We start from the raw sequence: 26,964 nt of genomic DNA on the forward strand, positions 1-26,964 counted from the left end.
CCGCCGCTGCTATAAAGGCCCGCACCGAGCCCCGCGCTCCGCCGCGCCTCTTACATCGACCGCCTCAGCGTCGGGCTGTGAGACCGCCCCGGACCGACCGCCGCCATGGTGAGGGGGCGCGGGGGGGTCGGGATCTCTCTTCTCCCTATTCCCATAATCCCTCGTCCCGTGGTTCCCCGTTCCCATTCCCGCCGGTCCCATCCCTCCCACCCCCCGGACCCGTGGTTTTCCCCGATCCCAATCCCCACCCTCCCGTCATAGTCTCCGGTTTTCATCCCTCCCCCCGGCCCCCGTCTCGCCGTTGTCCCTGGTCCCCAACCCCCCTGATCTCTATTCCCGGGGCTCCTTGTCCCCCTCCCCCGCCCATCGGCGCCGGGACTCATCCCGCACCGGGCGTGGCTCCCGTTACACCGAGTAAAATGTGTCGCCCGGGACCCAGTCCCGAGTGTACCTCCCGTTAAATGGGCCTGGAAGGGTCTTTCTGCCTCCCCCGGGACCGACCTCCGAGCCCGCAGCGGGCGTGGCTCCCGTTAAACCGGGTAGGATGGGACCCTCAGGACTTAGCACTAAGCTTCCATAGGGCGTGGCTCCCGTTAAACCAAGCAAGATGAGACCCCCGGGACCCGCACTGAGCTTCCATAGGGCGTGGCTCCCGTTAAACCGGGCAGGATGGCTCCCTGGCGCTGATCCACGGTACCACACCGGGCGTGGCTCCCATTAAACCGGGCAAGATGGAACCCCGGGACCGTGCAGCGGGCGTGGCTCCCGTTAAACAGGGCAGGATGGGACCCTGGGACGTAGTACTGAGCTCCTGTCGGGTGTGGCTATGGTTAAACCCGACAGGATGGTTCCCCGGGACCGAACCCCGAGCCTGAACCAGACGTGGCTCCCATTAAACCGGGCAGGATATGTCCCCGGGGCTAAGCCCTTACTGGGCGTGGCACCGATTGAAAGGGTGAGGATCGAGCCCCCCCATCTTTCGGTACCGAGCCCCCGTCTATCACTGGGCGTGGCTCCCGTTAAACCGAGCAGGACAGACCCTCTTTCCCCCCCCCCTCGCCCCGGCGCTTTGCGCTCAGCCCGCGCTGGGCGTGGCCCCGGTTTAACGGGGCAGAAAGGGTCTCCGGTGCCGGGTGAGCAGGACGGAATGGGCCCCCCGGTGCTGAGCACCCCATCCCGCACCAGAGGTTGAAGCACGGCAGGATGGGACCACCCCAGTCCCGCACTGGGTGTGGCCTTGCTTCAACTGGGACCCGGGTAGGCAGGAGGAGTCCCCGGTGCTGAGCCACTCTGGGGCTTTGCTGGGTCTCACCGGGGCAGGGTGGGACCCCGGGGGCTCCCTGTCTCACCATGAGCCAGTCCCAGTCCCTCAGGGCAGGATGAGCCACAAGTGCTGAGCTGCCCATCCCCCAACAGGCAGGGTGCCAGGGGTGAGGGAGACATGACAGGATGGGACCCTCTGCGCTGGGTGCACCTCCAGACCCTGAACAATGGGTGTGTCCGGGCAGGATCTGGCCCCATCCAACCTTGGGGAGGGGCCCATCCCAGCTCGGTGACAGCCGAGACAGTGTTGGGCTGCTGCCACAGCTGGGGAGGGGGACAAAAGGGGTGAGCCGGTGCCGTGCGCCGGCAGGATGTGACTCCCAGAACTGAGCACTCCCTGCAATGGGTCTGGGCAGGATCTGGCCCCATCCAGCCTTGGGGAGGGACCCTTCCCAGCTCGGTGCCAGCCCGGTGGGGGCTGGGCTGGGACAAAGAGGGGACAAAGGGGGTGAGCCGGTGCCGTGTGCCCCCGCAGCGCGAGTGCATCTCCATCCACGTGGGCCAAGCGGGCGTGCAGATCGGCAATGCCTGCTGGGAGCTGTACTGCCTGGAGCACGGCATCCAGCCCGACGGGCAGATGCCCAGCGACAAGACCATCGGCGGGGGGGACGACTCCTTCAACACCTTCTTCAGCGAGACGGGCGCCGGCAAGCACGTGCCCCGGGCCGTCTTTGTGGACCTGGAGCCCACGGTGATCGGTGAGCGCACGGGGGGGCGGCCGGCGGGGCGGGCGCGGGGAGCGGGCGCTGGGTGCTAACGGGGCCCGGGGCTCTCCCCGCAGACGAGGTGCGCACGGGGACGTACCGGCAGCTCTTCCACCCCGAGCAGCTGATCACGGGCAAGGAGGATGCGGCCAACAACTACGCCCGTGGGCACTACACCATCGGCAAGGAGATCATCGACCTGGTCCTCGACCGCATCCGCAAGCTGGTAGGGGCACGGGGGGTGCAGATGGCGAGCGAGGACAAAGCCTCCATTCTGTCTCGCTCTCCCCTCCAGACTCGCTGGGTTGGGTTTAGTTTTAATTTATTAATTAATGGTAATCCTGTTGTGCAGTGGCTGCCATTGGCCGGCAGTGGGACGCGGCGCAGCTGGAGCTGGAGCCGCTCCACAGCGCCGCAGCCCCCGGGCGCCACCGGTGCTGAGCTCGGCAATTCCCTCTTTGTTTCCACTTGGCTCCTGACGTGGCCGAGTCCAGCTGCATGCACTGGGGACGGGCAGCCCCGAGCCAGTCCCTGCCAGAGCCATGTGGCCGTGACAGTCCCCAGTGGTCAAACTTGTTCCCATTTTGCCACTGAGCCGGTGGCGGTTCTGCATTTCGAGGTGCCCCTGACCACTGTCCCACCCCAGAGGCCAGGCAGCTTCCCTGGGTGATTCACCATGAGTCAGTGGGTAACAGAAGGACTCAGTGCCACCCTGTCGTCCCCCCCTTCCCTTGCTTACTCTGGCTCTGCTGCTGGAAAGCCCCCAAATGTCCTTGCGAGGCCACAGAGAGGAAGGAGTAACTTCTGCTGCTTGGAGTAAACATGCCCCCCCCTCCCCCCCCCCCACCTTGTCTCTCCTTGCAGGCTGACCAGTGCACAGGGCTGCAGGGCTTCCTGGTGTTCCACAGCTTTGGCGGTGGCACCGGCTCTGGCTTCACCTCCCTGCTGATGGAGCGGCTCTCTGTGGACTACGGCAAGAAGTCCAAGCTGGAGTTCTCCATCTACCCAGCCCCGCAGGTCTCCACGGCCGTGGTGGAGCCCTACAACTCCATCCTCACCACCCACACCACCCTGGAGCACTCCGACTGTGCCTTCATGGTGGACAACGAGGCCATCTACGACATCTGCCGCCGCAACCTGGACATCGAGCGTCCCACCTACACCAACCTCAACAGGTTGATAGGCCAGATTGTGTCCTCCATCACGGCCTCCCTGCGCTTTGACGGAGCCCTGAACGTCGACCTGACAGAATTCCAGACCAACCTGGTGCCGTACCCCCGCATCCACTTCCCGCTGGCCACCTATGCCCCCGTCATCTCTGCTGAGAAGGCTTATCACGAGCAGCTCTCGGTGGCCGAGATCACCAACGCCTGCTTTGAGCCAGCCAACCAGATGGTCAAGTGTGACCCGCGGCACGGCAAGTACATGGCGTGCTGCCTGCTGTACCGCGGGGACGTGGTGCCCAAGGATGTCAACGCCGCCATCGCCACCATCAAGACCAAGCGCACCATCCAGTTTGTGGACTGGTGCCCCACTGGTTTCAAGGTGGGCATCAACTACCAGCCGCCCACGGTGGTGCCCGGGGGAGACCTGGCCAAGGTGCAGCGCGCCGTGTGCATGCTGAGCAACACCACGGCCATCGCCGAGGCCTGGGCCCGCCTGGACCACAAGTTTGACCTGATGTATGCAAAGCGGGCGTTTGTGCACTGGTACGTGGGGGAGGGCATGGAGGAGGGGGAGTTCTCGGAGGCCCGTGAGGATATGGCTGCCCTGGAGAAGGATTATGAGGAGGTGGGGGTGGATTCAGTGGAAGGGGAGGGAGAGGAGGAAGGGGAGGAATACTAAACTCACAAGGGTGCTGCTCGAACAGGGAACATAAACTAGTTGAAGACCCCGCGGGGTCTGTAGCAGTGTGTGCGCCGCGGTCTGTCCTGTCAATGGTCTGTGCTTCAATGGAAAAGTCTGTGACGGACCCACCCGTCCTCTCCTGTGGGTCTGAATAAAAAGCATTCCCTGTCTTACCCTGGCTCTGGTGTCTTCACTCCCTGTGGCGATGTCCCTCCCTGGCTTTGATGTTTTCCTCACCAGCACATGACACAGCCCTGCAGGCCCTGCTTGTACCCAGGGTCTCCACCCTCTCCCTGAGTGTGTGCTGGGGGTTGTGGTGAGCTCAGCACCCTGCAGACCCTCCCAAACCCATGCTCCCTCGTCATCCTGCTGGGCTTGGTGTTGTGCCCCCACCCCAAGGGTTGGGGAAATGGAGAGGGTTGGGTTTTCTTAAAACCAGGAGCCAAGTGAGCACGTTGGCAGCCTTAACTCCTCTGGGTGGGCTGGAGATCCCTGAAGCCCCCCAGTCTGGCAGAAGTCTTTGGTATCTCTGCTACCTCCTGTTCCTGGGTAGGGGAGGGGCTGCATCGCCCTGGGGGTGGGGAGGGGATGCTCTGCCCACCACAGGTGGGAGTGCTGGGGCTGAGAGGGCTCCCTTCATCCAGCTGCGTGTCTGGGGGATACACAAGGCTCTCCCAACACCAACCGCAGCATGTCCTTAAATCCCTCTGGCTCTTCTTGCAGGGATGAGGAGTTGGCCCTGTTGGTCCCAGTCACTGGTGGGGGGGAGGGGGAAATGTGGTAGTGACCCCCCTGAATGAGGGAAGCCCTTACCCTCCCTTTCCTATCCTTTTACCTTATCCCTCACGGCTCCACGCAGGGATAAATAATGAAGGGGAAGTTGAACGTGGAGTGAAACTCGAGCTGCTGCTGCAGTTGGGGGGGGGGGCCTGGGACCCTCATTTGTGTGGTGTCCCCCCTCCCTCTTTGGGCTGCACTGTGAGCTCAGGCCAGGCCTGGATGAGCAGCACCTGGGCCAAGCTCCTCTTGAGTCCATCAGCAATGCTGTTGGCTCCCAGGAACTTGTGCTGTCAAACCAACTCCTTGATTTTAAGGAATGGCATTGGGAACTAATTTTTCTTACCTGAAGAACAATCCAAGCGCGACAACAAGTTTGTTACCGAACTTTCAAAGGCAGTTCCTGATCTACATTGTAGCCAGGAGAGGAAATTAGGATGTCTCAAGCCAACACTTGCAATGTTATAACCAGCAGGTCCTTAGTGAGACCCCCTGAGTTCGCCCAGCCCACAGCAGGCAGGACAACTCTCAGGGACAGCAAGCTCACGAGTTTGGGATTCTCGGAGGATGAACAGAGCTTGGGCTGATCCCCCAGAACTCGGGGCTCAACCCTTGGCCTGTTGAGAAGACACAAATGCACTGACATCAATACTGAATTCAAGGTGGATTTTTCACAGGTGTTTATACCTGTATGTGCTCTTCAGGTAAGTGTGCGTACAAGGGTGAATATTCTATAGCAAATGTGCCAGGAATGTTGCTCTCAGATTCTTAAGCACTTTAGATTCATAAATAAAATAGGCCTGTGACTTACTATTGTGCCTAGAGTAAATTCTATATGAATCTGTTGTTAAATTATTTAAATTAAGCTCTGGATTAAGTTTAACTGCTGTTAAACCTTTAGGCTTAAACTGTTGGCCAAGCCCAGGGCTCAGTTTGACAATGGGGCGGGGGGTCAACTCTGCCCCTTCTGACTCAGAGGGAGGACCTCCATTATTCCATTTTATCTTTCTCATTCTTTTCCCACCCCCAGCCTTCCCTTAGGTCATTTTTGGCCAATTTTAGTTTTTACATTGATCGATTTTAAATTTTTAGCCCCATTTTCCTCTGTTGGCTTTCACTATCAAGTGAGTCATAGGGGGAAGTTGCCAGTGAATTCTGTCGCACTTTCACTTTAACGTTAAACCTGCTTTTGCCGGGGATCCTTTGAGAGACCCAAAACACTACCGTAACACTATTCCAGAGGTGATGTGATGCGCAGGGAATCTGGAAGGGGGGAGGGAGAGGGGGGTAACGACCCCCCCGGAACACCCATTCCATAAACACCAACGAACAGAACCGGGAGCAGCTCTTCTGGCGTCGCTCAGAACCGAGCTCTGACCCCCCCCAAGTGCCATCCGCGACCCCCACACTGAGAGCGGGGTGGGAGCCTGGAGCGGGCAGGCTGAGGAGAGGGGGGGAGCAGCCCCTTCCTTCGCGGTGGGACCGGCGGGGCCGGAGCGGCCATGTGGCCACGCGGCTGGCGAGGCAAATGGCGGGGAGCCACGTCACCGCTGCAGTGCAGCTGCGGAGGATGCTGCCGCGCCAGCCCCGCCACCCCGGGCTGGTCTCGGCTGGACGGTGACCCCGGCGTGGGGTGGCTCCGGTGGGGCGGGAGGGGATGCGGGAGGGGGGACTCTGGCAGCGTGTGCTGCCGAAGGGGCCGCTGGGTTTTCCGCAAAGCTCTTGGCAAAACAGGAAGGCGGATTACTGGGTGCAAATAGCTGCGGGGATTAGATGGGGGCTGGTGATGGCCCCCCCTTGGCTCCCCGCGCTGCTCTCCGTGGCCTCACAGCCGGGCAGGGAGCTGCTCCAGGTTCGGGGGGTACAGTGGGACCCCAGCACGTCCCCTGTTTTATGGCCATCACGGTGGTCCCCATAGAAGGCGGAAGGGGTGTGGGGAGTCCCCCCCATGCTGCGGACATGGCTGAGACAAACCCCACCCCGAAAAGCGGGGTCCACCCCACCAGTGTGCAGACCCCGCAGGAGAGCCCGGACCCCCCCATCGCAGTGGGATCCAGGGGTGCAGATGGGCTGGGAGGGGCCGGGGGGTGCAGATGGAATTGGGGGATGCTGAGGGGTGCAGATGGGCCGGGGGGTGCTGGGGGGGGGAGGGGGTTGCGCAGGCTGCAGATGGTCCGGGAGGGACCCCCGGGGTGCAAATGAGCCGGGGCGGGGGGGCCGGGCGGTGCAGATGGGGCGTGGGGGTCCGTCCGGAGAAGCCGATTAACAACCTGGGGACGGGGGGGGGGGGGGGACGACGATACCGGGCGCGGCAGCACGTGTCGCCCCCCCCATGTCGCAGTTTTCTTCCGCAGCGGAGCCGCACCGGGCGGGAGGGGCGGCGCTGGGGGGGGGGGCGGGCGGGAGCGGCTGTGCCCCCCCAATCCTACGCGGCAAACGCAGCACCGGGGGGAAGCTGAGGACCGCAGGAGGGTCAGACCCCCCGTACCCCGCACTCCCCGCACGGGGGGCCCTTCGCAAACCGGGGGGGGGGGAGGCGGAGGGGGGCTGCACCCCGCGGCGGGAGAGCCCCCCCCCCTTTCAGCCCCGCAGCACGGAGGGCGGAGGAGGCGGAGCGCGCCATGCGTTCCAGCCAATCAGCGGTGCGAACGCACGGATGGACGGGCGCAGCGGCCAATAGGAGTGCAGGGCGGGGGCGCTCGGCCCGCCCCCCGGCCGGTATATAGGGGGGCGCCCGGGGGCGGCGGTAGCTGGTACTTGCGTCGATTCCTTGCTTGTCGGGACGAGTAACCAAGCCGCAGCCATGGTGAGGGGACGGGGCGGGAGAAATGGGGGGGGGACGGGCCCGGAGCATGGCACGGTAGAGGGGGAGAAGGGCTGGATCTAGGGGGATTAGGGGAGAATGGGTGCGTACGAGAGGAGGGGGATGGAGTGGCGAGGAGAGAGACTCCGGGGCCGGGAAATAGGGCTGGGGGTTATAAGGGTGGGGGGAACCGACACGGAAAGTTAGGAGGGGATGGGGACTACAGTAGAAGCGGTGGGTGAGTAGAGCAGGGCTGGGGGTGTTAAATAGGGACAGAGGGTGAGGTCCTTGGTGCACTGAGGAGTGGGGGGGGTCACAGCACTCCTGGGGCGGCCGCACGTGGTCTCCGGTAGCCCACCGGTGGGGGCGGGGTCAGCCCGACCGTTACCGTTCCCGCGCGCGGGAAGGCGCGCGGCGGGGGCACAGCCCCGCCCCTCGCCAGGGGCACAGCCCCGCCCCTCCCGCATAGTCACCCTTCCCCCCCTAAATCCGGCCCTGGATCCCCCCTAAATCCAGCCCTGGATCCCCCCAGTCTCACCCCTCCCTGGAGCACGAGGTTCGCTGTTCTCTGCCCACCCCCCCCGGTACCCACTAGAGCCCGTGAGGCTGGTCCCGCTCTGCGGTTCCTGGGGGGACTCACGCGGGCCGCCCTCGGCTCCAGATCTCCCCCAAAGCCGGGACTGCCCCCGCCCCGGGCGAGAGGAACGCGCGGGAGCAGGTGGCTCGGGGCGGGGAGCGGCCGGGAATGTGCGCGACCCCCCGGGGGTGACGCCATCGGCCCATCCCCGCGGTTTCGGGTCAGCTGGTGCAGTCTCGGCCCCGCTGCTGCGCTGAGCTTCCTCTTCCTCTTCCTCCTCCTCCTCCCGACCTCGCCCTGCCCAGGCTGCCGGGCTGGAAAATGTCCTCCCCTGGGCGCCATTTGGGAGCAGATGGTGGCGGCTGCGGGGTGGCTCCAGTCTGTCCCCAAACACGGGTGTCACCCTACAGCTCCCATGTCGGATCATGGGTGGCACTAGGGCACAACTGGGGTTTGGGGGTGCTGAGCTTGAGCCCCTGGGAAATCTCTTCATCCCCCAGCAGCCAGGGTCCCAGCTCCTGGGAGGGAAAGGATGGGACCCTTGGAGCTGAGCACACCCTGCACTGGAGAAAAGAGGGGTTCCCTGGGCTGTAGGGGTGTCCCTGAACCGGGAAAGGAGGGTAATAGGCAGCCACCTGGGGAGGAAGGTGAAGTGTCCCTGTCCACATATGAGCCAGGGATGGGGGGGGGGGGGGGGACTGGGAATAGGGGGGACCAGCAATAACCTTGGGGAACCCGAATTCCTGCTCTGTGGGGTGTGTAGGGTGAAGGGCACCAACTGGTGCAGAGTCTCAGCTCCTGGGGGTGGAGCAAAACGGAACCACCAGAGCTGAGCACAGTAGGTGCATCTGGGCAGGATCTGGCCCCATCCAGCCTTGGGGAGGGACCCTTCCCAGCTCGGTGCCAGCCCGGTGGGGGCTGGGCTGGGACAAAAGAGGTGAACCAGTGCCGTGTGCCCCCGCAGCGCGAGTGCATCTCCATCCACGTGGGCCAAGCGGGCGTGCAGATCGGCAATGCCTGCTGGGAGCTGTACTGCCTGGAGCACGGCATCCAGCCCGATGGGCAGATGCCCAGCGACAAGACCATCGGCGGGGGGGACGACTCCTTCAACACCTTCTTCAGCGAGACAGGCGCCGGCAAGCACGTGCCCCGGGCCGTCTTTGTGGACCTGGAGCCCACGGTGATCGGTGAGCGCACGGGGGGCGGCCGGCGGGGCGGGCGCGGGGAGCGGGCGCTGGGTGCTAACGGGGCCCGGGGCTCTCCCCGCAGACGAGGTGCGCACGGGGACGTACCGGCAGCTCTTCCACCCCGAGCAGCTGATCACGGGCAAGGAGGATGCGGCCAACAACTACGCCCGTGGGCACTACACCATCGGCAAGGAGATCATCGACCTGGTCCTCGACCGCATCCGCAAGCTGGTGAGTGTCCTGTGGGGTCTCGTGGGGTGGGTCCATCCCCGCGGGGGATGTGGGGACAAAGGGAAGCCCCAGGTGTCCCTGGGCAGGTCCTTCTCAGCCCATCAGCCCTTTGGGGCAGAGGGTGGGGCTGTCCCAGGAGGAACCTGCTGCCTTCCTGCTGGGACCTGGATGGCCCAGGTTGTGCCTCCAGGGTCTGGATGATTTGTTGTGAGTCAGGCGTTAGCCTGCAGCACATCCTGGCTCCCTATGGGGTCTGGATCCTCTAAGTGGCAATCAGGATCAGCCCCTTTCCTCTTGGGCTGAATCCCTTTTCTCAGGGCCCTGCACCCTGAGCATGGCATGTACCAATGCTGCCAAGGGATTCTGGGTCATTTCTATCCCAGGGAAAACCTTACTTCATCCCTTTTTTAAGGTCATGTGAGGTTTCTCCTTGATCTGGACTCTGATCCTGCTTGACCAACTGCTTATGAGCAGCTGTGCCGAGTGTTTAACTCTTGCTAGGCCAGCTCTAGTGGATTCCCCCTTCCCTCAATCAGATTGCCAGGGTTGTAGGAGGAAGCAGCTGAGTGTCCTCAAATCCCTGCAGGAAGGGGTCCCTTTCCCTGAGGGCAGATCATGCTGAGTCACAGAGTGCTGTGGCTGGAAGCAGAGCTGGCAGAGGTGCCCCAAAAGCCTGAGATCCTTGGGAAATATCTGTGCCTTCCTGGGTAAGTCAGTAGCAGCTGAAGTTCAGCATTTCTGACAGTTTGGTCTTGTTTGCCTCTTCCCTCCTTGCAGGCTGACCAGTGCACAGGGCTGCAGGGCTTCCTGGTGTTCCACAGCTTTGGCGGTGGCACCGGCTCTGGCTTCACCTCCCTGCTGATGGAGCGGCTCTCTGTGGACTACGGCAAGAAGTCCAAGCTGGAGTTCTCCATCTACCCAGCCCCGCAGGTCTCCACGGCCGTGGTGGAGCCCTACAACTCCATCCTCACCACCCACACCACCCTGGAGCACTCCGACTGTGCCTTCATGGTGGACAACGAGGCCATCTACGACATCTGCCGCCGCAACCTGGACATCGAGCGTCCCACCTACACCAACCTCAACCGCCTCATCAGCCAGATTGTGTCCTCCATCACGGCCTCCCTGCGCTTTGACGGAGCCCTGAACGTCGACCTGACAGAATTCCAGACCAACCTGGTGCCGTACCCCCGCATCCACTTCCCGCTGGCCACCTACGCCCCCGTCATCTCTGCTGAGAAGGCTTATCACGAGCAGCTCTCGGTGGCCGAGATCACCAACGCCTGCTTCGAGCCAGCCAACCAGATGGTCAAGTGTGACCCGCGGCACGGCAAGTACATGGCGTGCTGCCTGCTGTACCGCGGGGACGTGGTGCCCAAGGATGTCAACGCCGCCATCGCCACCATCAAGACCAAGCGTAGCATCCAGTTTGTGGACTGGTGCCCCACTGGTTTCAAGGTGGGCATCAACTACCAGCCGCCCACGGTGGTGCCCGGGGGAGACCTGGCCAAGGTGCAGCGCGCCGTGTGCATGCTGAGCAACACCACGGCCATCGCCGAGGCCTGGGCCCGCCTGGACCACAAGTTTGACCTGATGTACGCGAAGCGGGCGTTCGTGCACTGGTACGTGGGGGAGGGCATGGAGGAGGGGGAGTTCTCGGAGGCCCGTGAGGATATGGCTGCCCTGGAGAAGGATTATGAGGAGGTGGGGGTGGATTCAGTGGAAGGGGAGGGAGAGGAGGAAGGGGAGGAATACTAAACGCTGGGTTCCTTCTGTCGCTGTCGCATGTCCACGAAATGTCTGCTTCAAACACTCGAGCTTCCTTGTGCACTGGGTGGGGTTTGGCCCCGTGGGCTCAGCCAGGGGGTACACTGCCCTCTCGGATGTGATCATGCAGATTTTCCATGTGTCTGTACCGTGTCTGTGAATAAAAGGCTTTAAGAGAAGCTACACTGTGTCGGATACAAACCCTCTGTGTCAGCGCCGGCTCTCGCCCGGGCTGGCTGGCCCCATCCCATGGGAACAGACTGTCCCTATTGTCTGTGCCCAGTGAGGCAGCTGGCATGGTACTGCTGCTACCCGAGCTGGCCAGCCCTTCCCTGCTCTGCTAGCTGGGGGGGGTGAAGACCCCACATCCCTGGGTGCCACAGGGTGGGGCCTCACCCCGGGTCCTGCTGGGCTCCATCATGAGCTGTTTTTGATCCCCCCCATGGCCAGGGGGGGCCATGCCCTTCCCCGTGCCCTCAGCGCTCGGGAGCCCAGCCCTGCCCGCCCCCCGCGGCTCTCCGGGATTAACGCGCCCGGGATTAGCCGTGTCCCAGGATTAGCTCCATCCCTGCCCCTAAATCCGGGGGCTGCGCAGGGGCCGCTGGCCCGTGGGAGCGGCGGGCGGGCTCAGCCTATCAGCGCGCGCCGCGCCGCGCTCCGGCCAATGAGCTTCGCCTCATTCAAGCCCCGGAGCCAATGGGCGGCAGGGGGCGGGGCCGGCCGGGCCCCATTCGGGCCGCGGGGGAGCGGGTACATTGTAGCGGAGCGGGGGCGGGGCCACGGCGAGGGGCGGGGCTACCCACGGCGGCGCTGGGCTGGTCCCGGCGGGCTCAGAGCGGCGATTCCGGGCGGTACCGGAGAGCCTGTACCGAAGAGCCTGTACCGGAGCGGCCGTACCGGCCCTGCCGTCCTGCCCCTGCCCGCGGTAGCCCCCCCGGCCCTGCCATGCTGGCCGCAGCATGGCCCCTGTGGAGCAGGACGCGCTGGCCGTGCGGGAGCAGCTCTTCCACGAGAGGGTCCGCGAGTGCATCGTGAGTGGCCGCGGTGAGGGGCGGCGGGCGGGGGAAGGGGCCCGGTTTGGAGGGGAGAGGTGGGAGGGGAACTGGGAGCTCGCAGCCCTCCGTGGGACCGTCGGGAGCTCTGTGGCCCGGCTGTGGCAGTGCTCCACACCCCGTGCTTATCGGGGCCAGAGCCACCGCGGCTGCGTGTGCCCAGCAGATAGCGGGGTCCCAAGGCTGAACCCTGCTGAGGCCCTGCCGCAACCCCTCTGCCAGCTCCAGCAGTCCCAGCTGCGGTCCTGTCGTGCTGGGAGGGCTGGGGGTGCTGGGCTGTGGTGGTGTTAGGGCCGGGCCAGCCCCACGCCAGGCTCCTGGCTCTGTCCTGGTCCCCAGGCCAGCAGCTCGGTGTGAGCAGGAAGGGGCCCTACAGAGCCGCCTAAGCCTCGGGTACTGCAGAGGGAGCCAGCTGGGTCTGCTCGTCTGCTCCCGCTGCCATAGGCTTAGGGATGGGGATGACCTGGATGTCCTGGTCCTGCATCTCCTAAGGGCCTTCGGGATGCTGCATGCAGGGCAGCCAAGTAGGCTGTGACTGGCAGGGCCGAGGCCACCTTGCCACAGCCAAATTCGGCACCCACAGGGAGGACCTGGTGGCCGCAGCCCAGCACCTCTGCCCTGGAGCTCCCCTGCCCTCCATCCTGGGGAGCCACGGCTCACCCGGGAGCCCCTGGCTTGGCATGGGCAGCACAAACGTACTTGGCCCCACTTCACTGAGCACAGGAGGTGTTGGGGGTCCCCCCACCAGGCAAAGCATTGGCCTGTGGGGTACAGACCACGGCAGGAAGGAATCTGCGGCCTGAGACCCTTCACTGGGTGGGAGCAGGAATAGAAGGACCTGCTGGGAGCTGCCCTTCTGGGAGTCCAGAGCTGGGCCAGCTCTGGGGGCTCCCTGCCACCCCACTGGCAGATTCTGGGGACCCTCGGCCAGCTGAGCACCCCTGGCCAGGGAGAAGGGAGGTGCCACAGCTGCTCCCCACTACACCTGTGCCAAGGTGGAGGATTCAGGTGACCTTTCCCCATCCTGACGCGTACCCAGAGGGATGAAAGGTCACCGTGTTCCCTGAACATTGCCTGCTCTGGCTTGACCTCGGCGTTCCAGCGGGGGCGGGAAGGACACCACAGATATCCTTGGTGCCTGATTCAAGGCTGTTCCCGCGGCTCTGCTGGGTGCTGGTGCCAGCAAGGCGAGGGCTGTGGGATCAGGCAGTTCAGGGATGTCCCACGGGGTCACAGATTTGCCAGCAAGGGCTGATCCAGAGCTTCTGGGTGGGTCTTCAGCCCGCTGGCCTGAGTGCTGTGCCAGCTTGTGGGCACCCATGTGTGAACCCCGTGTGCAGCCCCCATTGAACAAATAGGTCTGAGCACACGAGTGGGCTGTAACCAAGACTAGGAGTGGAAAAACAAATAGGGTGGAGCTGACAAGCCCCAGGGCTGGCAGCATCACCTGGGGTAGGAGCCAGGGTAGGAGCGCTGCCCTCAGGGCATGCCCGCACTGCCCACACTCCTCTGCCCGCAGATCTGTGCCCTGCTCTTCGCCAGCCTCTACATCCTCTGCCACTTCATCATAACCCACTTTAAGAAGCATGCGGATTTCACAGCAGGTAAGAGAGCAGGAGCTGCCAGAGCCAGGCAGCCCTTGAGAGCCACATTCAGCCTCCCGAGGGTTTTTCCTGTTCCTCCATCGCTTTCGGCCTTCCCCAGCAGCCCCAGCTGCCGTGACACCAATTGCTGCGGGGCACCCACTGGCTGCCCCAGGTGGGAGCAAAGCCCAAATTCCCCGGGAGGATTTCTGCAGCATTTGGAGTGGGGAGAAGTTGGGCAGGGGACAGGGAGCGATGCTCTGGGCAGCCCTACCTCCCCCAGCCCTTTGGTTTGGGATTTTGTCCCCGCAGTTCTCGATGATGAGGATGCTGCTGTCAACAGGATTGCGTAAGTTCCTGCTTGCCCCTTTCCCTGTTCCCTGACACTCAGCCTCTTCCTCAGCTGGGACACCGTGTCCTGTGGGTGCTGGTGACGCTGGGGGGCAGAGCCGGGCTGTGACACCCAGAGGAGCCCTGACCCAGAGGTGATGCTTGTCCCTCCGGCAGGCTGGGACTCTGCACCTTCACCCTGGCTGTGGCGCTGGGTGCCGTCCTCCTCCTGCCCTTCTCCATCATCAGCAATGAGGTGCTGCTCTCCTTCCCCCAGAACTACTACATCCAGTGGCTGAACGGGTCCCTCATTCATGGTGGGTGCATGGGGTGACCCTGGTGTCACCCCAAAATCTGTGAGTCAGGGTTGCCCTGCCCGGGAGCTCACTCCATGCTGTTCCCCCTCTTCCAGGCCTCTGGAACTTGGTCTTCCTCTTCTCCAATATGTCCCTGGTCTTCCTCATGCCCTTTGCCTACTTCTTCACTGAGTCGGAGGGGTTTGCAGGATCCAAGAAGGTGGGTGACCCTGCGGGTGTCCCCCCTGTCCCCCCATGTGTGGCTCCCTGCTAACCCAGCTCCTGCAGGGCATCATGGCCAGGGTGTACGAGACGTCGGTGGTGCTGCTGCTGCTGACACTGCTGGTGCTGGGCATGGTCTGGGTGGCCTCTGCCATCGTGAGCAATGATGCTGCCAGTCGCCAGTCACTCTACGGTGGGTGCTGCTGGGGTGCACTGGGCCCTCCCTACTCCAGAATCAGACCCTGGCACTGAATGGAACAAGGGATACCTGGTGCCACCGGCCTGACCCTGCTGTCTCCGCAGATCTCTGGGAATATTATCTCCCCTACCTCTACTCCTGCATCTCGCTCTTTGGCGTCCTGCTTCTGCTGTGTGAGTTGTGTCCCCCCGAGGCCCTGGTGGTGGTCCAGGCAAATGGGGTCTGGAGGGGCCGTGGCTCTGGGCTGAAGCCTCCAGGATCCTTCTGGGGGTGTGGGGAGGGGTAGGATGGAGGGGCACCTCCTGTTCAGCCTCTCCTCCCACCACAGTGTGCACCCCCTTTGGCCTTTCCACCATGTTCACCGTCACTGGGAAGCTGCTGGTGAAACCCCGGGTAAGGTGTCCCCCGCCCCCCGGTCCCTCTGCCCCAGCTTCAGGGCTGCGTGGTGTCCCACCTCAGGCATGGGGAGCCATTTACATACCCCGGCAGCCTCTCACAGGCTCCTCACCCACCCCCAGCTCCTGGAAGACCTGGATGAGCAGCTGAGCTGCACAAGGTTTGAGGAAGCCGCCGTGTCCCACAGGATCCGCTCCGGTGGGTGCTGCTGGTTGGGAAAGGGGAGCATGGGGTGGATTTGGGGCCCCCTTACCCCACCACATAGGAGTCCTCATCCCCCCTGAGCCCCTTGGGTCTCCCCCCTGGCAGGCAAAGCTTCCTGCTGGCTGAATCTGGACATGGAGATGCTGCGGGAGCAATTCTTTGCCATCCGGAGCAAGAGGCGGAAGCTGGGTGAGGAGCCTGGCAGGGGGAAGGCCGGGACACCTGGGTTCCCTCCAGCTTGGCACTGGGAGCACTGGGGCAGCCTCCATGGAGGGAGGGTGGGTGGGAGATGGGGTGGGGGGTGTTACAGCCCATCCTGGCTCTTTGAGGCCCCCTCAATCTCCTGCCCTGGGGTGGGAGCTGTGCTCCCCTCTCACCTGGGCACATCCTCCCCACAGAGCTGCGGCACCGAGCATCGCCCTGGCAGAGGAACCTGGGCTACCCCCTGGCCATGCTGGTCCTCCTGGCACTGACGGTGAGTGGTCCTGTGCCCCCATGGGAGCTGGGGGTTGTCCCCATGCTCCCCACTGCCCTTACTCCCTCCCTGCTCCTCCCAGGGCATCTCTGTGCTCATCGTCTGCTTCCACGTCCTGGAGCTGCTGCTGGATGATGCCGCGATGCCACGGGGCATGCAGGTACCCGGGTGAGGGGATGGGACAGCACAGAGTCCTGTCCCTCGCTGGTCTGGGGACCATTTCTCCCCAACCTGCTCCCTCCTCTTCCTGCAGGATGCGTCCCTGGGCCAGGTTTCCTTCTCCATCTTCGGTTCCTTTGGAGCTGCACTGCAGGTTGTCCTCATTTTGTATCCTTCAGGCGGGCACTCGTGTCCCTAGTGACATCCCCTGTGTCCCCAACACCATTCCCAGTGCCATCCCATCCTGTTTTCCTCCTTAACACTCCTTGCAGCTACCTGATGGTCTCCTCTGTTGTGGGCTTCTACAGCTCCCCCCTCTTCACTCGCCTGCTGCCGGAGCGGCAGGACACCCCCCTCACCAAGGTGGGAGCAGCAGGACGGGGCTGGGGGGCTCCTGAGCTCCCGTGGGGGTGCAAGATCCTGCTCCCCACAATGTGTCCCTTGCGTGTCCCCGGGCACCCTGTGGTGTCCCTACATGGGAGGACAGTGTCCTACTGCTGGGCAGGATCCCAGTGGTTCTCTGGCACTTGGAAAGCCCCTTCCCCAGCCTGGGGGTTCCCTGCAGCAGCACTGTCCCCCCTAAACCTCCTCCTTCTCCCCAGATCATTGGAAACTGTGTCTCCTTGCTGGTGCTCAGCTCAGCACTGCCTGTCTTCTCCAGGACACTCGGTGAGTCCCCCAGTGGGATCAGGGTGATGCATGGATGGGGGTGTCCCCAGGATTGGGGTGCCCTGACCAGTGTGTCCCACCCCTGTGCAGGGATCACCCGTTTTGACCTCCTGGGGGACTTCGGCCGCTTCAACTGGTTGGGGAACTTCTACATCGTCTTCCTCTACAACATGGGCTTTGCAGGGCTCACCACACTCTGCCTGGTGAAAAAGGTCTCCTGGGCAGTCCAGGCCGAGCTCATCCGTGCCTTTGGTGAGAACAGGGACATGGGGTCACAGGGATGGCTGCTGGGGTGTCCCCTGTGCCCCACCCTGGCTCTCACACTCTCTCTGTATCCAGGTCTGCACAAGCTGCCGCTGCCCGTGACGCGCTGCCGGACCCGCAGCAAGCCCTGCTAGGGCTGGGGGACAGGGAAGTGTCATCCCCCCCACCCCGTGGTGGCCCCAGGGTGGCTGTCAGCCACAGTGCTGGCCCTGATAGCACCTGGTGCCTGAGGGACATCAGAGCCCCTCAGGGAGAGCTCAGACCCCATGGGGGGGCCGACAACCCCTGCCAGCCTCTCGTCAAGCCCTGCTTAGGCTGGGGGACAGGGATGTGTCCCCCCCACTGTGGTGGCCCCAGGGTGGCTGTCAGCCACAGAGCTGGCCCTGATAGCACCTGGTGCCTCAGGGGCATCTGAGCCCCCCAGGGAAAGCTGAGACACCTTTGGGGGTTGCCCCCCTGCTCTATCTCAGCGTGTTATGCTACTGAGCCTCGGCCCTGAGCCACACCCCCATCACACATCTCTGAGGGGCGCGGGGTCCCCCCGAGGCTGCGCTGGCTGCAGCCCCCCCACCCCGTTTACATACCTCGTGCAAGAATGGCCGGGCCCCCCCGACCTCCCCAGGCTGCTCCCTGGGGTCTGGTTGGGTTTTAAATGTTGCCCCACCTGGGGACTGTCCTGAAACTATGGGAGGGGGTCCTGTGCTCCCTGCCCAGAGTCACTCCACACTCCATTCCTGTGTCACTCTAGGGCTGCAGGGGGGGCACTGGTTGTCCCCCGCCCACCCCAAGGCCTTTGGGGTCCCCAATAAGGGGGCCTGGGGTGCAGGGGACGAGTCCCCCCCTCTCTGGCAGCTTGATGTGATGAGTATGTCGGGTCTCTGTTACCATAGAACTTGTTTGGAGCAATAAATAGTGACTGGTTTTTATATAAAAATATCTGAATCTGGGGGTTTTATTGCCCCCGAGGGCAGGGCCGAGTAGGAAGGGGGCAGGGGCGGGGTGTCCCCGCCTGGGGGGAGGTCACAGTTCTGCCCCTCCTTCCCTGGGGGCCATAATTAACCCTCTTCCTGGTTGGGGTTAACGAGCTTCTTCCAGGCACGGTGGCAGATGAGGGCAGCTCCCTGCCCGCTGCCCGGGCTGAGGGACCCCGGGGGTGTTTGGGGGGCTCCGGGCAGCTTCGGGGTGTGGGCTGAGCTACCCCAAGAGAGGGGCAAAGCAGAGGCGGCACCTCCTGGGATGGAGGGTCGTGTGGCCGGAGCGGAAACTGCCCCGGGAATCGGCCCCCCACCCATCCTGCCCCGGCTGGGGCCGAGCCAGGCCGCCCCCCGCCCCCCCCCCCCATGGCGGGGATGGGGGGCCCGGGCCCCCCCTCGCCCCCCCCCCCGGTTGAGGCTGAGCAGGAAGCACAGGAAACCTGGTTTATATTGCAGGAAATGAGGCCATCGGTGCCCGCGATTTCCCCGCGACCTGCTCCCCTCCCAGTCACCCCGGGCTGGCACCGGGGCTGCAGGGAAGCTGTGGGGGGGCCGCGGAGGCCGGGCCCCCCCCGACCCGCTCCCAACCCTCCACTGCCCCGCTGCTGCCTCCTGCCCTCGCCGAGGCCCTCGGAACCCCTGGGTGCTTCTCCGGGAGCTCTCGGGTGCTGCGTCGAGGGACACGGTCCCAGCCCCGGGGGGAGCCCGGTCCCGGGGGTGTCCCGTTCCTGGAGGCGCCCGTGTCCCTGTTGGAGCCCGGTGCCAGTCCCGGAGCAGCCCGGCCCCATCCTCGGCGGTACCTCGATCCCTGGCGGAGCCCGGTCCCGGTCCGGGGGTGCCCCGGTCTCGGGGCGCGGAGGGGCCGGCCGGGGCAGGGCAGCCCGGCGGGGGCGGCCCCGGGGGATGTGGCCGCCGCTGCCGCCGCTCCCGGGGGCCGGGTCCGAGGCGGAGCCCGACGGGGCTGCCCAGCGCCGAAGCCGAGCGGCCACGGTGGGGGCAGCCCGGCCGGGGCGGCTGAGGGCGGCTCACGGTGCCGACCAGCACCCAAGGCAGCCGGTACCGGGGGCTGGGCCAGGGACGGGGACCGGAACTGTGGGTCGGACCGAACAGAGGGGACAGGGGTAGTGCCAGGGAGCGGGTCCCGGGAGCGGGGCTGTGCCAAGGGGTCGGAGCAGGTGCGGATACCGGTGGCACAGCCTTAGGATAAAGAAGGTCCTCGGTGCAAGGGACAGCGGGAGGAGAAGAGGGACTGCGACTGGGACAGAGGGTCCCCGGTCCCAACAGGCGGTGGCAGGAGAGGTCTCAGGACCAGAATCGCGGCGTTCGGATCGGATAAGGCGGGGTCCCGGTACCGGAGCGCAGTGAGGGGACGTGGAGAGGAGGCGGCAACAGCGCGCGGGATTTAGACGGGGAGGGGGAGCAGGATTGGGGCGCGGGGTAAGGTCCCGGTGCCGGTCCCAGGGCAGCCTCAGAAGCCGGGTGCCCGGTGCCAGTGCCAAGGCAGTGCCCGGAGCTGGGTACCGGTGCCGGTGCTGGGACGCCGCGGTGCGAGGGCTTTCCCTGTGGCTCGGGCTGTGTCGGGGACTTCCCCGGACCGGGGTGCAGCGCCAGGCGAGGGGGTGCTGATACCGTGGGTGCGGAACCGGAGGCGCTCCGAGTGGGTGGCGGCACCGACGGGGGGGCACGGGGGGGTGGTCAGTCGTCCCGAGCGGCCGCGGATCCCGCAGCAGCGACGGGACCGTGGGTGTGAGAAGGAAACGGCACCGACCCGCCCCTGGCACCGCGACCATCTAAAAGCCCCGGGGCCGCCACACCGGGACCATGCCCGCCCCAGCCGCCCGTGCCCCCGGCGACTGAGCGGGACCTGCGGAGGCAGCGGGGCCCGGCGGGCGGGATGCCCCGGTGGACGCCGCTCGCCCTCGTCCTGCTCGGCCTCGCCGCCTGCCTGCTGGCCGCGCCGGTGCTGGGCTGCGGCCCGGGTCGGGGCCCGGTGGGGCGGCGGCGGCTGGGGCGGCGGCAGCTCTCGCCTCTGCTCTACAAGCAGTTCGTGCCCAACGTGCCCGAGCAGACGCTGGGGGCGAGCGGGAAGGCCGAGGGCAAAGTGCTGCGGGGCTCGGAGCGCTTCAGGGACCTGGTGCCCAACTACAACCCCGACATCATCTTCAAGGACGAGGAGAACACGGGGGCGGACCGGCTCATGACCGAGGTGGGGGCTGCACCCGGCTCGGCCCGGCCCGGTCCGGCCTCGCTCCCGGGGGCGCGGGGACGCGGGGACGGCGGGGGGACGGGCGGGAGCACGGGCGGGAGCACAGCGACCCTCGACAGGGCTCACGGACCTCCTTCAGTCGGCACCGACCCTCCCAGGGGCTCACGGAGCTTTCCCGGCCGCCACCGACCCTCTCCAGGGCGCACCAATCATCCCGGGGCTCACGGATCGTCCCGGGTGGCACCGACCCTCCCCAGGAGCACGGAGTCTCCCGGGATGCAGGGTCCCCGTCGGGGCCGCACGGTACCTCGCCCCGGTCCCCTGCTCCCTTCCGCGGCCCTTGGCGGCAGCGTGGCAGCACCGGAGCCCGGGGACGAGGCGCTCCCGCCGCGTTGGGCATCCGGGACCGTCGGGGATTAACGGGACGGGATGGCACCGGGGGCACGAGGTACCGACCGGCGGCTCCACTCCCCCAGCGCCGCCGCGCCCCGGCCCCAGGGTCAGCGCGGAGGGGGCGGCCCCGGTACCCCTCTACCCGGGGGGAATCCGGGGCGGCGGGAGCCCGGGACGCGCCGCGCGCCCGTCAGGATGCTCATGGTTGCCATGGCGAGGGGCGGCCCCGCGGTCGCCATGGCGACGGGGGATGCTGCGAGTGGTCCAGGCGGCGCCGGCAGCTCCCGCGAGCCGGGACGGCGGAGGCGGCGGGGCCGGGACGGCGGGGCCCAGCGGAGCCGCGGGCACGGAGCCGGCACGGGGTGCGGGTGGCTGAAAGGGCCCTTTGTGGCCGCGGCGGCATTCCCGGGGCCTGAGGTCAGCGCCGGGCTGGAAGGCGCCTATTGTGGCCGGGCCGGGCCGGGCCGGGCCGAGCGCATTCCTGCCCCCCCGCCGCTGCCGTTCCCCCCGCCACGGCCGCCCCGGGCCCGCGCCCCGCACTCCCGCCCCCGCGGCCCCGCGCTCCCGGGAGCCGCTTTGTTGAACTGCGCAGAGGAGGGGCGCTGGGGCACCGAGGGACGCTGTGACCTCAGCGGCTGCGGGGGCGGACGGGGGCAGCTTCGACCCCTGCACCCCACGTCGATGCTGCCACTGCTAATGGGGAGAGGGACCCCCGAACCGCCTGGGACCCCCTGCTGTCCCTGTCAGCCCGGACTCGGGGCTGGTTCAGGGTCAGCTGCTCCCCAGCTCTGCTTCACCGCCCCCCCACCAGGTTAATCAGTCACGGCCGTGGCCGCGGGGAAGGTGACACCGTCCCGGTGCCCGTCCCGGTCCCCTGCCTGTTCTGCCCGGCTGCCTGTGGAGCAGCTCCACTGTGGGACCCCGGGGCACGTTAATGTTCAACCCGCATCCAAGCACGGGGGCAGCTTGGCTGTGACCCTCTCTGCACTCTGCGGGGGCACCCCACCTTGCCCCCACAGCAGCCCCTTTGGGCTCCCTCCAAGCCCTTTGCAGGCCTGGTGTCTGTCTGTCCCCGTGGGGTCCCTGTCTGTCGTGGGGAGGGTGACACCAGTGCTGGTGTGTCCCCACAGCGCTGCAAGGAGCGCGTGAACTCGCTGGCTATCGCGGTGATGAACATGTGGCCGGGGGTGAAGCTGCGGGTGACCGAGGGCTGGGATGAAGATGGGCACCACCTCCCCGACTCTCTGCACTACGAGGGCCGGGCGCTGGACATCACCACGTCCGACCGTGACCGCCACAAGTACGGCATGCTGGCACGCCTGGCCGTGGAGGCCGGCTTCGACTGGGTCTACTATGAGTCCAAGGCGCACATCCACGTCTCCGTCAAAGCAGGTACCACGCAGAAGGGGCTGCCACCAGGGCAGGGGGCTGCCAGCCCTGTAAACATCCTAGACCGCAGCCTCACAGCCCTGCCTGCTCTCCCTTTACATCCTGGATCCATGTGGGATTATTGCTCCGGTTGGTGTCTGGCCCCAGTGGGTTCAGCCAGTGTCCGGCCCCAGCCCAGCTCCCCCTGGCCTACCTGGCCCCCAGATGGGCAAAAATCTCACTCTCCCCTCCAAATTTTGGCCAGATGGAGACAACCTCGTGGTTCAGCTCCTGGTGAGGGAAATAGCAATGCAGCCCCCAGCCCTGCAGCCGCACAGCCCCCTGCCCCACAGTTGCTCCAGCCAGCAGTTGCCATCCAGTCCAGAAGTGACAATTGACAGAAAGTGAAAGTGGCCATAAATGTCACCGTTCCAGCCCGGAACAAAGGGCGTCAGTGCAGGGCGGACAAAGGGGCCCTGCAGCGCTCAGGAGCTGCACACAGGAACTGGGGGAGCTTTGGAAAATACCCGCTTTGTTCCAGGGGTGGTTTGGGGGTCTGGGGGTTGCCGTTTCCCCTCTGGAGGTGGTAGCCCCGTGGAGGTGGCCGGTGGAAACACCACAACTTTCTCCATCCTCCCAGATAACTCGCTGGCCATCCGCACCGGTGGCTGCTTTCCTGGCCACGCCACCGTGACGCTGCAGAGCGGTGAGCGCCGGGGCCTGGCCGACCTGCGCCAGGGCGACTGGGTGCTGGGCGCGGAGCCAGGTGGGCGCCTGGTGCCCACTGAGGTGCTGCTCTTTCTCGACCGGGACCTGGGCCAACGCGCCTCCTTCGTGGCCATCGAGACGGCCAGCCCAGCGCGCCGGCTGCTCCTCACCCCGTCCCACCTGGTGTTCGCGGCCCGTGGGACGGCCAACGGCTCCGCCGCCTTCCTGCCCATCTTCGCCCGCCGCGTGCGCCCAGGTGACGCCGTGCTGGCCCACGGGGCTGGCGGGCAGGGGCTGCGCCCCACGCGGGTGCTGAGGGTCTCTCGGGAGGATGGCGTGGGGGTCTTTGCCCCCCTCACCTCCCACGGCACCTTGCTGGTCAACGGGGTGCTGGCATCCTGCTACGCCGTCCTGGAGAGCCACCGCTGGGCCCACCGAGCTTTCGCCCCCCTCCGCCTCTTCCACGGGCTCCTCTCGCTGCTGCCAGCCCACTCCGAGGTGGGCAATGGGACGGTGCCCGAGGCGGGCATGCACTGGTACTCCCGCCTGCTCTACCAGCTGGCTGGGGGCGTGCTGGGCCACGAGGCCCTGCAGGTGTAGGGGTCCCTGGCCCCCCCAGTTAGCACATGGCAGGTGATGCCACACACTGGAAACAGGGCGCTCCAGCCCTGGGCACCCCTTGGACCCAGGGAGGAGGGACAGGGGCACCACTGGTGTTGTGGGGAGGTTGGGGCTCAGCACTGCCCTGGGATATGGGGTGGTGGGGATGGGATGGAGTGTCACGGGGTGGCCCAAGGACCTGGCTCAGCCCTGTCCTGTATCCTAGAGCGCCCCACAGCTGGGTCCCCACACCCTGGACCCCCACATGCTCTCCCGGTATTTATTGCTTTATTAACCACCCTGCTGGGGCCGGGGTTGGTGCCTGTCAAGCCACAGCCCGGCACCAACAGACCTGGCCCCGGGACCAAATCCAGCAGGGGGGATACCAAAACCACCCCAGCACTGAGCACTTGGCAGCAGTTCCTGCCTGTCCCCCTGCTCTGGGTCTGTCCCTGTCGCCCACAGTGTCCCTGTCCCTGCGCTGCAGGGCGGCTGTACGGGGTGTCTGCCATGAGCACCAGGTGTCTGCCACGGGCACGGGCACCCCGTGCCAGGCCCGACTCTAACCATGCTAACCGCTAACCTGTCCTGCTTGAGAGTTTTATTTTTCTATTTATAAATGGTAATATAAATGTCCCCCATGCCTGCCTGCCCCAGCAGCGGGGCTCACCCCATGGGGCAGGAGGCAGCCTGCTTTTAACCACTTCTGTTTAAAAACCAAAAGAAATACTACTATTTAATTGTTTGGGGAAATAAAGAAAGTCTATGGCCCTATTGGAGCTGTGGCTGGAAGTGGGGGATGCGTAAGAGGAGTCTGGAGAGGCTGGAATTGACCATCCCAGGGGGCTGGGAGTCCCTGGGGCTGGGCATTCTGAGGGGCTGGAGTATCCCCAGGGTCTGGGGGTCACTGTGGTGGGGGTCAAGCACCCCAAGTAGCTGGGGTATCCTGGAACTGGGTAGGGCATTGCAGGGGGCTGGGGTATCCCTGAGGGCTTGACATCCTGGGGCTCTGGGGGTCCTGAGTGTGGGAGTAGGGACCTCAGTTCCCCCTGGACTACCTGGCCCCCAGATGGGCAAAAAACTCAAGTTTCCCTCCAAATTTTGGCCAGATGGAGACAACCTCGTGATTCAGCTTCTGGTGAGGGGAATAGCAATGCAGCCCTCAGGGGCTCGAGTATCCCCAGGGGGCTGTGGGTCCCTGGGGCTGGGGTTGGGCACTGCAGGAAATTGGGGTATCCCACGGCTGGGGCTCCCTGAGGCTTGAATCGGGCATCCCGAGGGGCTGGGGATCCCTGGGGCAGGGGTCAGGCGTTCTGAGGGGCTGAAATACCCCTGGAGGGCTGGGGGTCCTAGTGCTGGGGGAGGCCGCGATGGGGATCTCGGGGAGCAGGAGGTGGGTGTGAGCGTTCCCGGGTGTCCCCGGGCCGGGACAGGTCGGAGGGGGTTTGTGGGGGTGGGCAGGACAAGGACACCCCTCCCCCCCCCCCCCATTTCCCGCCCAGCTGCGCGACCACCACGTGGCCACGGCCCTTCCCTCCGTTTTCATGAATGGAGAGCCCTGGCAGCCAATGCGCCTGCGCGGCCGTTGAGCCACGCCCCCACCGTCGCGCCTCAGCCAATGGGAGCGGGCGGGCGGGCGGTGTTGTGGTCACGTGCGGCCGCGGGTGTAGCGGCGGCGGCCCCGCCCCCCCGGCGCGGCGGGCGGTTTATAGCGCTGTGTGCCGCGCCCGCCCGCGCCGCCCCGCGGGCCATGCCGCCGCTCCGGCACCGCAAAGTTCTCATCCTCGGCTACCGCGCCGTGGGTCAGTGCGGAGGGACTCGGCCTGGGGGCGTCCTGCCCTCCGGGGGGGCGGCTCTGCCCTCCGGGGGTGCGTGGGAGCGGGGTTGCCCCACTGGGGATTACCGGGTGCACCGGTAGGGGCTGTGCCGGTCCTCTCCGGGCTCAGCACGCTGGGTCCTCATCCCACCAGATGGGGGTTTGGGGTCGTGTTCAGCTTGGGCAACCTCCCCGGGACCTCCTGGAGCCCCCCTCCCCCCAATTCCCCCGCCCCGAGAGGGGGTTCTCCTCTCTCCGTCCGGCTCCGTCCCCTGCCCCGGGGTGATGCCGGTGCCACCCAGCCGTGTTGTTTCCCCCCCACCCAGGTAAAACGTCCCTGGCCCACCAATTCGTGGAGGGAAAGTTCGTGGAGTGCTACGAGCCCACGGTGGAGAGCAGTAAGTCCCCCGCGGGGGGGGGTGGGTGGGGGGCTGCCTGCCCGGGGTCTTTTCCCTGGTGCCCCTGTGGGATTCCAGGTGATGAGGACAGACGTGTCCCCCACTTCTGCGGGGCGTGGGTTGTAGCCCAAAACCTTGTGTTGGGGGCTGAGGTACCCCTGGAATGAGGTGGCCGTGAGTCTGAACCTTGGGGGGGAGGGTTTGGGGGTCCCAGGTGGTCCCTCCCTAACCTGGTGCCACCCTTGCAGCCTACAACAAGATGGTGGTGGTGGGCAAGGATGAGTTCCAGCTGCAGCTGGTGGACACGGCCGGGCAGGTAATGCTGGGGCAGTTTGGGGGGTCTGGGGGTGTTGAGGGGCTGCTGGCCTCTCAGCCACCCCTGCCACCGGTTTTGTCTCCCCACCCCCAGGATGAGTACACCGTCCTGCCCCACTCCTTCATCATCGGCATCCATGGCTACGTGCTGGTCTACTCGGTGACATCCCTGCGGAGGTGAGGAACCCCTGAGACTTGGGGATGGGTCAACTGGGACAGGGGGAAGCAGTGCCTGGATGTCCCCTTGTCCCCGCAGCTTCCAGGTGGTCAAGACCCTCCACAAGAAACTGCACGAGAGCCGGGGGAAGACACGGTAGGTGCAGTCCCTCTCGGGAAGGGGGGCCCAGGGTGGTCTGGGCCCTGATCCTCCCTGTGCCTGCAGCATGCCCGTGGTGCTGGTGGGGAACAAGGCAGACCTGGCCCTGCAGAGGTAAGGGGGGTTCTGGGGGTCCCGTGTGTGTGTGTCCCAGTGGCACACCCTGCCTGTCCCCTGCTGTTCTGTGTCTTCAGCCGGGAAGTGAGGACAGATGAAGGGAAGAAGCTGGCGGAGTCGTGGGGGGCCATTTTCCTCGAGTCCTCAGCCAAGGAGAGCCAGGTCTGGGGGACGGAGCCCAGCCGGGGTTGGGAGCGGGGTTCCCCGTGGGCTGGCACTGATGTCCCCTCGTCCTCAGGTGACCATGGGGATCTTCATGAAGCTCATTGAGGAGATCGACCGGGTGGACAATTCCTACGGCAGATCCACCAGCTGCCACCTGATGTGATCCTTGGGATGGGGCAGGACCCCCTGGATGGCCCAGATCCCCCCAGGACTTTCGCCCAGACCACGGCAGCGGCTCTGGGGAAGCCACGTGGTCCTGCTGTGGTTCGGAACCCCTCACTTTGCACCGGCCATGGGACTCACGGGGGACTGGGAGCAGGGTTGGGGGTTCTGCCCCAGTTGGGAGCCCCCCCACCTCATCACCGCTGTCCCCTACATGCACAAGGACAGGTCGGGGCCGTTCCTGCTCTGGGAGCCAGGGCTGAATGCGGGTGTTGTTCCCGGCGTGGGGCCGCAGTCCGGCCAGGCTGGACCCGTGGGAGTCGGGGCTGAAACAATTAAACGTTGTTTTGTCTGTAAACC

General features: G+C 65.4%; 5 protein-coding genes across 6 annotated transcripts; all 5 read left to right on the forward strand.

Moving 5' to 3' along the window:
* On the forward strand, nucleotides 1-4,048 carry LOC116436663 (tubulin alpha-1A chain). Its single transcript, XM_032093941.1, has 4 exons — nucleotides 1-108; nucleotides 1,799-2,021; nucleotides 2,105-2,253; nucleotides 2,892-4,048. Exons 1-4 carry the CDS (start codon nucleotides 106-108, stop codon nucleotides 3,870-3,872), a joined length of 1,356 nt encoding a protein of 451 aa, XP_031949832.1. The 5' UTR covers nucleotides 1-105; the 3' UTR covers nucleotides 3,873-4,048.
* Nucleotides 4,049-7,351: 3,303 nt separating this feature from the next.
* Nucleotides 7,352-11,400, forward strand: LOC116436662 (tubulin alpha-1B chain). The gene is made up of 4 exons (XM_032093940.1): nucleotides 7,352-7,458; nucleotides 8,997-9,219; nucleotides 9,302-9,450; nucleotides 10,228-11,400. The coding sequence occupies exons 1-4, from the start codon at nucleotides 7,456-7,458 to the stop codon at nucleotides 11,206-11,208; spliced, it is 1,356 nt and encodes a 451-aa protein (XP_031949831.1). The 5' UTR covers nucleotides 7,352-7,455; the 3' UTR covers nucleotides 11,209-11,400.
* A 603-nt stretch (nucleotides 11,401-12,003) lies between these two features.
* On the forward strand, nucleotides 12,004-18,000 carry LMBR1L (limb development membrane protein 1 like). 2 transcript variants are annotated; one of them, XM_032093917.1, is made up of 17 exons: nucleotides 12,004-12,248; nucleotides 13,789-13,873; nucleotides 14,165-14,201; nucleotides 14,360-14,499; nucleotides 14,595-14,698; nucleotides 14,767-14,893; nucleotides 15,004-15,072; nucleotides 15,228-15,292; nucleotides 15,418-15,493; nucleotides 15,605-15,688; nucleotides 15,898-15,974; nucleotides 16,057-16,134; nucleotides 16,228-16,301; nucleotides 16,406-16,496; nucleotides 16,736-16,802; nucleotides 16,893-17,054; nucleotides 17,142-18,000. In XM_032093917.1, the coding sequence occupies exons 1-17, from the start codon at nucleotides 12,177-12,179 to the stop codon at nucleotides 17,198-17,200; spliced, it is 1,467 nt and encodes a 488-aa protein (XP_031949808.1). In that variant the 5' UTR covers nucleotides 12,004-12,176; the 3' UTR covers nucleotides 17,201-18,000. The 2 variants fall into 2 exon arrangements, with proteins under 2 accessions (XP_031949808.1, XP_031949807.1); XM_032093916.1 differs by having other exon boundaries at nucleotides 16,893-18,000.
* A 999-nt stretch (nucleotides 18,001-18,999) lies between these two features.
* On the forward strand, nucleotides 19,000-24,089 carry DHH (desert hedgehog signaling molecule). The gene is made up of 3 exons (XM_032093944.1): nucleotides 19,000-20,246; nucleotides 21,770-22,031; nucleotides 22,648-24,089. The coding sequence occupies exons 1-3, from the start codon at nucleotides 19,935-19,937 to the stop codon at nucleotides 23,313-23,315; spliced, it is 1,242 nt and encodes a 413-aa protein (XP_031949835.1). The 5' UTR covers nucleotides 19,000-19,934; the 3' UTR covers nucleotides 23,316-24,089.
* A 920-nt stretch (nucleotides 24,090-25,009) lies between these two features.
* Nucleotides 25,010-26,962, forward strand: RHEBL1 (RHEB like 1). The gene is made up of 8 exons (XM_032093981.1): nucleotides 25,010-25,117; nucleotides 25,458-25,529; nucleotides 25,778-25,845; nucleotides 25,939-26,021; nucleotides 26,101-26,157; nucleotides 26,227-26,274; nucleotides 26,355-26,439; nucleotides 26,516-26,962. Exons 1-8 carry the CDS (start codon nucleotides 25,066-25,068, stop codon nucleotides 26,603-26,605), a joined length of 555 nt encoding a protein of 184 aa, XP_031949872.1. The 5' UTR covers nucleotides 25,010-25,065; the 3' UTR covers nucleotides 26,606-26,962.
* Nucleotides 26,963-26,964: the final 2 nt, after the last annotated feature.

Source organism: Corvus moneduloides, chromosome 30 (assembly GCF_009650955.1).
Source record: "Corvus moneduloides isolate bCorMon1 chromosome 30, bCorMon1.pri, whole genome shotgun sequence".
Classification (NCBI taxonomy): Eukaryota; Metazoa; Chordata; class Aves; order Passeriformes; family Corvidae; genus Corvus; species Corvus moneduloides.